General features: G+C 41.0%; 1 protein-coding gene across 4 annotated transcripts in view; it reads right to left on the minus strand.

Moving 5' to 3' along the window:
• TBC1D1 (TBC1 domain family member 1) overlaps positions 1 to 14,661 on the minus strand; it is an 81,324-nt gene that overhangs the window by 62,226 nt on the left and 4,437 nt on the right. For 3 of the 4 annotated variants that reach the window (XM_083459779.1, XM_083459778.1, XM_083459776.1), the window contains exon 2: positions 8,390 to 8,847. In XM_083459779.1, coding sequence (XP_083315905.1) covers positions 8,390 to 8,806 — 417 coding nt within the window. In that variant the 5' untranslated portion in view covers positions 8,807 to 8,847. The remainder of the gene's footprint in view (positions 1 to 8,389; positions 8,848 to 14,661) is intronic. The other variant, XM_083459777.1, reaches the window with a different exon arrangement.

Consider the following 14,661-nt stretch of genomic DNA (forward strand, 5'->3'; position numbering starts at 1 on the left):
CAGTGGGTGGAAAGGCGAGTTGCTTAATCTCACCAATTAACAGTATGTGTGGTGGGAAATTGGGATTGTGGCCTATATTCCCCATAATATAACTTGTCTGCCTTGTCCTCATACGTCTTAATGTGCACACAGGGGCCTATATGTGTTTCCTTGTCCATACGAACTGTATGCTCCCCAGCTGTAAAACCAGGTGCATAGCTCCTGTTGATCAAGTTGCAAGCACGGGGCTCTACCTATACATAATGTGCAACAATCAAAGGTAGATTGGATGGTGGTGGTTTTAAATGTTCGCTGCAACCTCTACATTTGTCAGATCTTCCTTGCTTCTTGTCAGGACTGAGTTCCTGAGCTGGAGTTTCTTGGTGCTATTTATTCAACGGCTCAGGGCCACCTGTTGCTTATTGACCACATGTGGCCTTATTGGCTGTTTTGACTATATAGAAGCCTCCTGGAAAATCCAGGCAGGCCTTTGTTGCGGGCTGTTGATTTAGAACATCAAACTGGACTCACATTTTTCTCTGACCTAAAACATTGTTCTGCAAGGTGCTTGCGAACTAGAATTTATTATTTGCTTTTGGTCTTGTTCCTGAGTTTAGAGCTGACCTATAGCTTAATGGTTGAGTTATGCGAGTTTGGCACTTTCCTGTTTCACAGAGTTCTCTCCTTATAAAGTTAAACGATTGTATTGAGGGTTTTTTTTAAAAAAAAATGGGGCAACGAAAGCTACTTCTCTCTTAGTGCTACAATGGTGTCTCCTATGTTAAAACAGTAATACTGTATAACTGCACAAACATAGTGGAGAAAGAAAAAAACAGCTTGCTATTGTGGAGATGGGGAAAGCCTGTTCACCTCCCCCCCTAAAAAAACACACCTTGGAAATAATGGTACAGGAAAGGATAGCTATGCACAGTTATTTTTCTTTTTAAACATGATGTTTTGCCACAAAATTTCAGGAATAGGGACATTTGATTTGTTATGTCACAGGCACTGCCCAATAGGTGCCCAACATTGACGTTGCATTATGTTGAGTTGGATCATTTGTCCATCTGGTTCAGTGCAATCTTCTCTCTGTAGTGAGTGGTAGTGGCTCTCCAAGGTTTCAAACCAGGGTCTTTTTGCAGTCTACCTTGGGCTAATTCCTGGGCGTGAACCTGGAACTTTCTACATTCAAATCATATACTCTTCCTCTGAAGTATGGACCTTCCCCTAAGAACATAACTTTCTCTCAGAGGAGTACTGATTGTGCTTCTGGATCAATGTTAAAGATTTTAGCAGATATTTATTGAGCTATAAGTTGGATCATTTAAATTACTGGTCGCCAAACGTTTCAGGCACAATTGCAAAAAAGACAAACTGTTGTGAGCACCACACAGACAACAAAGCACACACCATACCCTATTCTATGGGCTACAAGATGCTTCTTTCAAGCCTCATTTCAGCAGGTGACCCCATGGGCACCAGGGAAGGCCTCTGAGAGCACATGAGTGCCATATCAGTGGCCCCTGATTTAAATCAAATGTCATTTTTTGCTCTATGTTTAAAATGTCTACTTTTCTGACAAGTCTGTTAAAAAGTTTATTTCTCTCAGGAGAGCTAGATGCACTCAAGTTTCAATTATTTCTGCTCATCCAAATGAAAATCAGCTGCATCTTTAAAGTTATGAGCAACCTTACAAAGAAAATAAATGAGGTCTGCAGCATTTGACAGAAGAGAGAAAAGGGCACCTGTACAATTTTTGCTGGCATTGACATATAAATCTGAGTGAAGGGGGGGGAGTGTTTCTCTAAGTATTTCCTCATAACTTTGCAGATTGTCTTAACATTTGCTAGTCAAATGCTATAAACAATACTAACTCTAATCCCACAGTTGAATGTCTTGTCTGGGTAATTTTAATAGAGAGATGCTTACAAAAGCCTTGGTGTCAGCTATAAACAATAAATTACATAATAATCCTCCGTCATGAAGCTAAAGCTAGCAACCAGTGTTTGGGGAGTTTGCTGTGTCTTTTCTATGCCTTTCATAGCAGAATAATGTACATAATCCTCATCAGTTCTCAGTCCTGACTGGCTGAGTAATCTGGTAGCCTACTGTACTATTGATCAGAATGCCAGACACTTCCACTAGCCTTTCAGCAGTGTGCATGTAATGTATTGTTCCAGTTATACCCCACTTTTCACTAAAGGAATTCAAGGTGGCATACATGGTTCCTGACTTACTGCTTCCCATTTTACCCTAACAAACTCTGTTAGATAGGTTAGGTTGAGAGGTGGTGACTGACTAGTGCAAGGTCACTCACTGAGTTTCATGGCTAAGGGAGGATTTGAACCTTGGTCTCTCATGTAGAATATTCCATTCTAAAGAATAGAAATACATACACATCCATGTGAAATAATATGGTTTTGTAACAAAAAGTGAACACACTGAAGTTAATGTACAATTTGATGCTCAGTGTTATTTATTTATGGGGGTTACTAGCAATCTTTCCAATACAAAATACACATGAAAGCCTCAAAATAAAAGACTATACAATAAGAAAAACACCACGTGAAATACTAAAATAAAAGAAAATGTGGATAACTTTCATCTTTCTTCTGATAAATAGTGGCTTTAAATAGTGGCTAATAAACAGCGGCTTTAAAGTAACCTAAGAACTACCAAACCTGTCAGGCACAAAGTCACTTAGATAAACATCCTATTTCTAGTCAGTACTGAGGACATTTACAGCAAACATGGGACAAATCCAGTACTCCAACTGATCGCAACTGGGTACTGCTATACTTAACTGTCCAATTGTAATACGATACTATCTGTACTGTTGCATACTCTTCGCCTCTAGGCAAAACAAAGCTTATGTTTATGCAACTGCACTTTTACTCTTCCCTCTCCAATCCCTCCTTGCCTATCATGTCCCTAAGTCAGTTAAGAGGATATGCTGGAAGCCAGCTTTGGGGTGGGGGGAATTCTTCACATTAGATTCTTGCTGTTGGTCCTAATAGTTACTTTAAATCATTATTGAGGAACTGGAGTCAAACAAAGGCTGGTTACAGTATAAGCCAGCTATACAAGCCTCAAAAATATGGATGTTTCTCAAAACACATTCCCAAAAAATATTATTCTAAGTTGCAGACTGGAATCAGGTTGACAAAGGTGAAATAGCAATTGAGTGCTATTATTACTCAGTTTTTGCATCCTAAGCAACAAATATATTTGGCTGTTCAGGAAAAAAAAAACCCTGGGTGGTTTACACGGACCCCCTGCAGTCCATAGACCACCAGTTGGTAACCACTGCTGTATCTTCTTGTTTTTCAGTCTTTTGGTTAAAATAAAGAATAATAAAATGCACCCATGTGGTGGCCCTCTTTTCCCCCCTTCCAACTCCCACTACAAAGTTGCATTCTTTTACTTGGGTTTCTAAACTGACTTGGTCTAAAAAAATTGGAAAGCCAGATATTTTCCCAAACTCTTAACTTTAGATACTGAGTGAAGCAACTGCTCAAAATTCTGTTAGCAGGGCAGAGCCATTTGAAAATATTGGTGGATTTTGAACAGCTTTTTGACAATTCACAATTTCTCTATTTCCAGAAATAAAAGACTTCGTGGGGTTTTTCAGTCGTAGACATTTTGTTAGCTTGCATGGGAAAAGGGGCTTCTAACAGCTGAAACATTACAGTGGAACTGTGGGTTGCGAATGTGATCCGTGCGGGAGGCACATTTGCAACCCGCAGCGCTGTGTCTGCATGCGCAGGCGCGCAACATGATCTCGCACTTCTGCGCATGCACAAAGCGCCAAAAACCAGAAATAACCTGTTCCGGGACTTCCGGGTTCGGCGTGTCCGTAACCCGAAAACGTGCAACCCGCAGCGTTCACAACCCAAGGTATAACTGTATATGAATACCCGTAGAAATCCAGAAATGTTTCATACAAATCAAGATAGGGCAGCTTTTTCATCCTGAGGGCCACATTACCTCAGAGAGAAGCTTGTGGGGGCCATGAGCCCATGGTAGGTGGGACCAGAGGCAAAAGTGGGCATAACATTGGGTATGACTCTTTCCTTTATAAATTCCAGCCATGCAAATGCAGATGTTTCTACATACACCCCTCCATATGCCATCTAGGATGTGAGAAGCATTATTAGAGGTCAACGATACATTCCAGTCAAACAAAAGCACTAAGGAAGCATACGGTGAGGGGAGGGCATAGCCATAGGAAAGTGTTCTGCCTCTGGGCTTGAGGTTTCCCAGCCCAAAATAAATATAAGCCCACCTTGCAGAAAGGCCTGTTGACCAGCAATTAATACGCCAGCATGTGTTTATTGTTTGGCCAGGCCAGAATAAGTTTCTCAATATACTTCCTATGCATGTTTGTGGAATTAAGTATCAAAGACGAACACTTCAATAGCATTCTGAGATCAAAGGTTTTAAGAAGGCTTGTTTTCTCATTGAAGCAAAACCACCTGATGCTGAAATTGTTTGACTGGCCTCTGTAGAGGAGATCAAAGACTAAAGAATAAGATTTGGCGATATAAAACTAACTGGTATTTTTGTATTTCCAGAGATAGAGAATCTATACCTGCATAGAACCTAAGGGACCTCATATGAATGTCTACTATTTCCCCTATCAGTCCATCGTAAAACTCTTTCAACATGTAGGAAATGATGGGTTAATCACCAGCAAATGGGTTTCTCTCTCTCTCTCTCTCTCTCTCTCTCTCCTCCCCACTTTTATATTATTTTCTTGCTTTGTATACTACCTAGCCTTATTAAGAGTTCAGGAGAACTCAAAAGATTGTGCATTGCTTTGTGATATTTTGGTTGGCCTGATAAAGATATTGTCCTAATATGGACATTGAAATTTTTCATTTCAACCAACCATTACCTTTTGTATTGTATAGTTATACTTTCATCTGATTATTTAACTCTAAAACTTGTATAGTACACTATACTTTCTCTCCTCCATGCACATGCTGTTGATTCCTTCCTAATTCAGGCATACCATCCTTTGCATGGTTTACATAAACGATTTGGAAATTGGGCAAGCCATGCTTTATGCAAGCCTGAGAGAAAGAACCTCTGGCCTTCCAGATGTTATAGAGTACAGTTCCCACTATCCCTGACCATTGACCATGCTTACCCCAGTAAGCTCATGGGAGTTGCAGTCTAATAGCATCTGGCTCACAGGTTCCCCACACCTGGTGTAAGTCAAAGTACGCGTCCAAACCAGAACCTACTTTCCAGTCATGATTTCTGGTTCATGGTTGGTGCAAACCACCATTTGCCAGTTTGTTAACTTTGGTTTCCCTAAAGAAGGAAGTGAAGAAGAAAATTGGAGTGTGCGAGAAAGTGCATAACTGCACTTTTCTCTCACTTCCTTCTTAAATAAAAACTTACTGTTAATGAGTTTGCTAACCTAAGGTATAAAATGCATGTTCAATGCTATACATTTTGTGTTTCACTGGTATGGCCAGGACCTAAAATGGAAAGTCCTCTCTCTTCCAGGACTTGCACTTCTGCAGAGGGACTTTTGTTTTTTGAGTAACAGATACAATCAAATCACAAACTTCCATTTTTGTTCAAAAGGCAAAGAAAGGGTTCAAAGAAAGCACAAGTCTGGAGTCATCTTGGAACACTGAACTAGCACAGTTCTTCAGATCCTGGCCAATGTCTGCTACCATATTACAGACTCCAATTTTGCAATGCTCCTAAAGAAGAAGCCACACCATTATAACAGTGTGAGAGAGCTCATGGATCTCAAGCTAAGTCTCATGAAAAATACCCATTCTCAACTTCAAAAGCTTCCACATGGCCGAGAAGCCACCTAATGACTAAAGTAAAAACCATTCCCCAAGTTTAAAATGCTACCCCAAAAACAATCTTATGGGCAGATTTTTTAAAGATACATTTGTCCTTCAGATTACAAATACCAGAACTAGTTTAGAGGCTCACTACATATTTGGCAGCAAAGTATTAAAAAAAAAAAAGTTTTTCTAAAGAAATATTTGTTTTACTTGGTATAAACAAGGGTCACAATTATTTGAGCTTCTTCCAAATCAGGATCCTTTTTACGTGATAGGACTTTTATAAAAGGACAAGATGTTTATGTTATGTTCTGCTTTAGAACTATAAATTTTGCATCCATTTGATGTTTGTAGCTGTGTGAAAATGTTCGGCTCTTTCCTAGAACATGATGTTAATAATAAACCGATACCCCCAAAAGAAACTAAAACATGCACAGCCCTCTACTTAACTGTTTTGTTCTTCAAACTTTATGTCAAACTGCTCCCAGAACTAGCCAAGCAAGTAAATGTTACCATCATTTTTTCACAGTGTAAAACAAAATGGAGCATCGTGGTAGACAGCAAACAGTGATCAATAATATATATTAACAAAAGTAACAAATAATAACATCATCTACTAGTGTTTGAGATGATTATTATTGCCATCAGTATTTTGGGAGGGGGCAGGGCAGGTGGACATCCCATGCTTTTAAGTGTCATGGTTATAACATGACATTCACTGATTGAGACCAACAGTTCTCAAAGCAAGGGACACTCAAGCCATTCTGTTTTCACAATATGACATCATATAGCTGCTAAAGATCAGAACTCCAGGCAAATTGGGAAGGAAAACAGGTAGAGAAGGAACTGTCAGCCTCTGGCCATCTGGAACAAATCTGTAATGCTGTTGTCACAACATATTTATTACGTAGCAGTTTGGGGCATGTCAGTCCCAGCACTGTTACCCTACACTTTAGTTAATACCCACAGTGGCAGACTTTAGGCTCTCAAATTTCAGTGGCGCCCTGTGCTACGCTAAAATTCACCATCACTCCTGTCTCTCACGCTCCATTCTACAGCACTGTTGTGGCACCGCTTGCAGCACAGCGCCCAGTGCAGCCAAACCAGTCGTGCTGAAACAGCCTTTGATACCCAGATCCTGTGGTTCAAGGAATTACACATAGACTATTACACATTTACTAGCATGTGGTCTGGAATGGAAAGAGGTATGTATACAGACTTCAAACTGGTTTATCAGTTATTCCCTTTCCTAGAGGAACTGCAATTCCATTCTTTGGGGAGCCTATGATAAGCCATATTTACTGTGGGGACGTGGGTGATACTGTGGTCTAAATCACTCAGCCTATTGGGCTTTTCTACAGAAGGTTGTAGAAACACAAAAGCAAAAACTTTTATCACAAGTTATCTATGGAGTATCTATACTATGGATTCATATTACAGTAGTTTTATACTAGTTCAAGTAGCCCCTCAAAAAGCTACTGAGGGTGCTGAGAATTTTCTTTGACACCCCTGGCCCACCACCAATCTAAAGTTTTCATTATTTTATGCAGAAGGGAAGTCCCAATGGAAAGAAAATGGCTAAAAATATTAATGGTCCCCAAATACACTGCTATATTCAGAGATAACTGTACTAACTGAATCTGTTCTCTGGATAACAGAAGCTGAGAGTTAAAGACATATGGCACAAACAGGATAATTATCACTCCCTAACTGCCCTATTTAGGGACGCTGGTGGCGCTGTGGGTTAAACCACAAAGCCTAGGACTTGCCAATCAGAAGGTTGGCAGTTCAAATCCCCGCGACGGGGTGAGCTCCCGTTGCTCGGTCCCTGCTCCTGCCAACCTAGCAGTTCGAAAGCATGTCAAAGTGCAAGTAGATAAATAGGTACCGCTCCGGCGGGAAGGTAAATGGTGTTTCCGTGTGCTGCTCTGGTTCACCAGAAGCAGCTTAGTCATGCTGGCCACATGACCTGGAAGCTGTACACCAGCTCCCTCGGCCAATATAGCGAGATGAGCACCGCAACCTGAGTCGGTCACGAGTGGACCTAATGGTCAAGGGTCCCTTTACCCTTTACCTTTTTAACTGCCCTATTTGCATCACTTTTACTGAACATTCTTCGTGCACATCGACACAGACTGAATACCAGGCGTCATAGAGTGCTAATATAATTTGTTTTAGAGGTCCTGTATTCATGAAATAGGGGAAGCTCTGGATAAGTGAATGGATACTTTGTTTTACATATTGAGAAAATAATCATATACAGCTTGTATGGAATAGAACTGTTCACATCCACATCATGCATTTAAAGCATATTTATATCATTTTAACAGTCATGGCTTCCTGTAAAGGATCCTGGGAAGTGTAGTTTACCTCTCACAGAGCCACAATCCCAGTAGCTTTATAAAACTACAGTTCCCTGGATTCTTTGTGTGAAGTAACGTATCTTAAATGTATGGCATGGATGTCAAACCATCACAGAAGCTGCATCTCTCTACAATACAATTTATTTAAATGCCATCTTAACTTGCAACACATTCTCTAAAAGAGCTGTTAATATCTCTCGGTTCGAATGTAAACAAAAATATATCACTTACTTTTGTTTGATCATCAGCTTTGAATACGTAACAGATACTTTGGGGGTTTGTTGCTCCATCTTTTATTAAGCAGGCAAAGTAGCTTGGATCATGACTGTTGTGAATCAGTTTGTGGACATGCTGCGGCTTACACTCAAACAGGCTGGAACAAATCAGAGGATCCCACTGCTGGGTTTTCCCTGTGTCTGCTTCACACCGCAGCCTGGTCGGTGAGACATAAAGCCGTATTTGGCTGGAGTTAGGCTCTTCCTTCAAGGAGTGTGTGCTGAGCTGCCGAATCTCTGCCACAATCCAAGGGAGCACTGGCATAGTGGTTAGAGAGTGTACTGGCAGAGAACCTACTAGATGAAGGCTGAAGTCTATTGAGCCATCACTGGTTGCTTCAGGATTTTTAACTTTGAACGATATGGGATCCATGTTTGAGTCATCAAACAAATTTTTGATGAAGACTTTTACTTCTGAAAGGAAAGATATTTACATGGTTAACACAATTTCCCTCTTTTATCATTTAAGAGTCATGTCAGTGACTGTATAAAATTAAGCAATAAAATGAAAAGCTTCTTGTGTAATTATATATATCAGACATTAACAACAGTGATTCACACTTAGGGCAAAAGCATTACAGGAGTCAAGTCATATTTAAACATGGGAATGTTAAAGCCTCAGATGATCCTCAGCCAGCTATAAAGTATATTTCATTATTTAAAAGCCACAGCACTATAGTAGCTTCATTCTGGTTGTTTGATATGCGTCCAATTATGAGCTACAACATTTTCATGCAAGGTGAAATTGAAATTCAGGCTCATTGAAAACACAAGAAAAAGCAAGACTGTTGTAGTCCAAATTAAAATATCCAAAGGTTTTAAGAAAAACCGTACTTTTCCATGTATAAGACTAGGTTTTTTTTTTTACTAAAAAATAAATTTTAAAAAGGGGGTAGTCTTATACACAGGAGCAATTTCTTAATTTTGAGTCCCCAAAAACAGGGGGTGTCTTAATACACGGGGGCGTGTTATACACGGAAAAATACAGTAGCTTGTGTAACAAGAACCATAGACTCCCACCATCCCCAGCCAGCATGGCAAATGGTCAGAGCAGACGAGAGCTGCAGTCCAACAACAGATGGAGGGTCACAGGCTCCTCACCCCGCTTGAAGATACTGAGGAGAAGGAGGAAGCATAACGACTTAGCAACACCATGGGCTAAGTAGGAAAGGGAAGACAGGGAGGCAGCCACAGTTTTGTCTGTAATAAGAAAACAAGTGTGGAAGGAGGAGGTAGGAGACAAAGATTGTGTGGATGTTGGGTCTTGATTTGGGGACTAAATGATGTGAACAACCCTTCCCCCTTTTTCTTGAGTTCATATTGACTGCACATTAGCTTGCCCTTATCCTCTAGGAACTGGCCCTTTGACCTTCCTGGAGAGCATTCTTCTAAAGCAGTATCAAACCTATAGCAACCCATATATCTAGGGAGGTACAAAGGTGATGATACATCACACCACAAGAATCATATTACATTTTCTGGTCTACTATTTTTATCCTGACTTAATGCTTGTTTGCAACATAATGAAAGTTTGTGTACTTTGACAAATGTTCTCCTTACTTAAAATATGCAGTGGCTCAGCTTATAAGCACATTAAGACGATTGAGAGCAACTGTCAACAGTTCATAGCCTTTTGAACTCTGAGGGAGATAGCAAGAGTGCCTCTTTTTTCCATTTTATATAGTAATGTTCTTTTCAATCTCTGAGCTTAGCTACAGTCACAAATCCCACCATCTGTACTGCAGTGAGGCTCCTAAATAATAGCTCAGGAGTATTAGCCTCTTTCCTAAATAACATGCAGTACATAAGCAATCTCTTAAAACTAGCCTAAAATAGGACACACGAGTTCAAATTCCCATGCAGCCGCTCATAGACAGGAAAGTATCTTGTTTTAAAAGGAATGCTAGCTAAGAAATAAAATGGTGGTGCTTAGAACTAAGAAAGGAACTGCTATACTTTACTATCAGAACAGATGATTATTCCTAGACACACATTTGGCTCCTCCTCACTTACTTACTCAGAGATGGAGCATAAAATTTCTTTTCCCCACAACTGATAAGAAAGCTGAAATTTGATATATCAATCAACCAATCATTTTATTTGTAAGCTGCCTTTCCAAAACTAAAACCATGCTCAAAGCGGCTTACAACATATAAAAATATCACATAACAAAAGTGGTCAATAAACAATAAACAAAACATCAAAAAGTGCACAAAAGTATATGGATCGTCCAACTCCAGAGAAGGTTGAACATGTTACCTCTCTCCCTCAAAACGTGGAGCATGGAGTCTAGTTCCTAAGAGCAGTCAGTAAAGTGAAATTCAAGACACAGATTAGACAACACGTTGAGAATATGGGGAGGTCTTAGTAACCCTCAGTTGGATGTGTGTATGTTTGATTTATAGTGGCAGCCAGAAAAGAGACTTGAAAAATGGGAGAAGCCACATATATTTGGTATTTTCTCCTCAACATACTTTTAACAGTAATGGTGAGAGACTTCTAGAGTGATACCAACTACTATAAGTAATTTCACCATCATGTGTGTGTGCACATGTGCAACATCAGTGTGAATATTTTGAGATTAAGTGACCTGAATATTTTAGCACAGAGCTTTCCAAATGTGTAGGTGTGTCGCACGAATGCTCCCCGTGCTCTTCCTGGGGCTGGAAAGGGATTAGTTTAACCTCTGGTTTGCTAGTAAAACTGAATTACTGTGTTGCAAAATGATGCATGTCTAAAAAGTGTATCATCAACATGAAAAGTTTGGAATGTTCTTCTTTAGCATCTAAGAAAGAATTACAGTAAACCCACAACATACGCAAGAGTTATGTTCTGGGGATCACGCCTAAACCGAAAACTACATATAGTTAAAGCCAGTGCTATTTTTCTAGAAAAAGGGGTGCCGGAACTCACCATGAACACCTCCCCCATTCTCTTATAATGGCAATGGTGCCCACCTGAGAGGTGCCGGAACTGAGTTCCAGTGAGTTTCAGCTGAAAAAAAGCCCTGGTCAAAGCACACTGAGTTCAATGGCACGTGGGATTGCTTTATGTTAAGTTAAATGCAAGTGAATTGTAGGCTCACCGTACTTAAATTAGGGCATTATCACTTTGTGCAGGTGCTTATAACAGTTCTAAGAATCCAGACTTTCCATTTGGGAAAAAAACAAAACCCCACACTCTGGGAACCACTCAGATTCATTGCTGGGTTCCCAGGGGGCAGGGCTTCTGGGGCAGACCAGAGAGAAGACTCTAGGGGTCTGGTCCACTCCAGGAACATAAAAAGAGGACACAACCAACTTCCACCACAGTCACCCGCTGATCTATCCACCCACCCTCTAATGCTATTCTTTGTAATTTTGCTTTTATCTAATACAGTGGTACCTCGGGTTAAGTACTTAATTCGTTCCGGAGGTCTGTACTTAACCTGAAACTGTTTTTAACCTGAAGTATCACTTTAGCTAATGGGGGCCTCCTGCTGCTGCCGCACTGCCGGAGCACAATTTCTGTTCTCATCCTGAAGCAAAGTTCTTAACCTGAAGGAATATTTCTGGGTTAGCGGAGTCTGTAACCTGAAGCGTATGTAACCCGAGGTACCACTGTATTTAATTGTCACAACTTTCCTATGGCGGAAAAGGCACTGGGCTGAATCCTTAGAAGGGAGGGGCAGGCAAAGGTCACCATTTCCCAGCTAATGGAGATTCCCCTTAAGCGATCTTGGAGGCCAGAGATTTCTGTCCTGAAGCCCAGTTTGGGGGTTGATGAGCCATGGCACCCTTGCCTCAGTGGCCGGGGAGGTTCTCTGTAAGTGGTTCATACTGTATGGAAACCTCAAAATTGGTCAATCTCTGTTGTCAAGACACAGCTCATCACCCAACAGACTGGCTTGGTGATCACATGGATATAGGCCTTCGCTTTGCCAAAGCTCTTGCACTGTAATCAATAAAGCTGTGGCCTCCTCCCCCCCACTTGTCATTTTTACTGACTGCTTCCCGCACCCCAGAGCTACACTGCACATGGGCCTACAATGCACATACAAGGTGGACTTGGGTTTAGATAAATGGCCTCCACAGATTTAGTAACCTTGGCATCTTGGGATCAGTAACCTTGACCTATATGTGAATTGAGTCACTCTGCTTATAGACGTTTTGCAGGTGCCTGATTCACCATCTACCCAAAGCACTGGCCATGGAGCAGGCTATAGTCTATTACTCCTCAAGAGGACATAATTGAGGGCTGGGAACATCACCCATTTAAAATCCTGGAGAGCCACTGCTGGTCAGTGTGGCTAATACTGAGTTAGATGGACCAGTGGTCTGACTGAGTAAAGGATAGCTTCCTACCTTCCTAACTACTTTAAGCAGTTTTCCCCTCTATGACTACAGCTACCCTTAAATATTCAGGTATGGTGCATTTTGTAACCTTTCCCCTCTTTTATGCCCTGTCTCTGTAATTTTAATACTGCTAAAAAGCCTTTCCAAGCCCTTTACAAACATCAAGCTTGAAACCAGAGTATACTGTGCTATGTATAACATTACTTTGCATGCTTCACTCTGAGCAGCACAATTGGAGTTTATTGCTGTGACATTCCTGAGACATTATTTTTACCCATAATACTCCAAGCGCACACCCTAAATACAGCACAAGCAAACTCCAATGAGAAAAGTTGCTAACCAACCAGTACATTTTGGATTATTCTCCACTAGGAAACATTATACCCCCTCATTGTACTTGTACAGATGACGCTGGTTACAATATTTGGTTATTTTTGGAGTGAAGAAGCGGTTATCATCATGCAATTGAAAAAGGAAACTGCCTCCCAAATGACATGCTTATTCCTAGGTTGCTTATGCTTCCATCATCACTAACGCAGGTGAACTTGTATCTCACTGGGATTTCAACATTACAGCAAAATCCCAGACTGAAATTGTATCCTAAGCTCTGCAGTGCTAAATGGCAGAGTGACCCTCTATCACTTGATCTCTGAACAGAAGAGAAAACCACACAAGTGCAGTGCTGAGTTATGAGCAAAGTTGGCGCCTTTAGTTCTACAATTTGTTATTGGCACGAGTTAGAGCCTACAAAGTACGTTCAAAGCTGCCTTTCAATCTCAACAAAATGATGCACTGAGAGATAAATCTATGCCTCTGTCTCTAAGAAAATGGAAATGAATGCACACACAAAACACTTCTTTTTAATCTTGATATATGCATGATATCCACATGATAAAAAATAAAAAGCAAAACTCAACTTTACTTCCAAATATGCCACTTTCACTTGGCATATTACGGTACATTAATTAGTATTTTAGTACTGGTACTGTCGTAAGCTTTGGGAGCTAGATGAAAAGCAGGGTAGGGTGTTTATGAAAAAAGTGGCAAAAGGTGCGTTCATCAGGAAACGTATTAAACAGGTTTTTAACCAAATATCTGTGGGATTCCAACCAGACATCATTGCTCATACCAAAAGATTAACAGTGATCGAGTTGAGACAGGACAAAAACAAGCAAACATGCAAACAAAAAACCAACATTTTAATGCATTGTTGTAGACCTAAAACTGTTTATATACAGAGAGAGAGAGCTGTCCTAGTTTTCACAATCCTTCTACTGTGATTTATTGATGCAACAATTATTGAAGGCAAGTTGTCAGTGTCAGCAGTGCCAGTCATTAAAACGTTCCCATTTGGCATCCGCAGCTTCCTTCTAACCGTGCAAAGCTGGCTGCGGTTGTGAGACCACAAAGCCAAAGCGTAGCTGAGTAAGATCTATAATCCTCAGTCCCAATGGAAGTGAGGCCCAAGACATGCTTACTGGAGGGCATAGGACCCAACTCCTAGTGGGCAAGGTTCCTTTACCCCCCAAAAGATTTGAGCCCCCCCCCCCAAAAAAAACAACCTTAATGGGCATTGCCATTCAAATGGTGCTTGTGTGTGCGCTGCATCCTGTGATCAATTAAGTGGGGCAGGATTTACCTGTCTCCTCCAATATTTATTCAAATTGGCACCCATGGGCGTAGCCAAGGGGGCGTCGTGGGGGGCAGCTGCCCCCTCCTTATCAATACAAATCAATACAAATCTGAGGTTCTTCTGCCCCCTCCCAACAAAAGCCTGCTCCCCCCAACAAAAATCCTATGTTGGCACTCCTGCTGGAGGGTGAGGCAAACCCCACTAAACGCAGGGGGGGTTGTTTCCATTGCATAACAGCCTCCATTGATTTCCATGCCACCT

Source organism: Podarcis liolepis (assembly GCF_965112155.1).
Source record: "Podarcis liolepis genome assembly, chromosome: 9".
Taxonomy (NCBI): domain Eukaryota; kingdom Metazoa; phylum Chordata; class Lepidosauria; order Squamata; family Lacertidae; genus Podarcis; species Podarcis liolepis.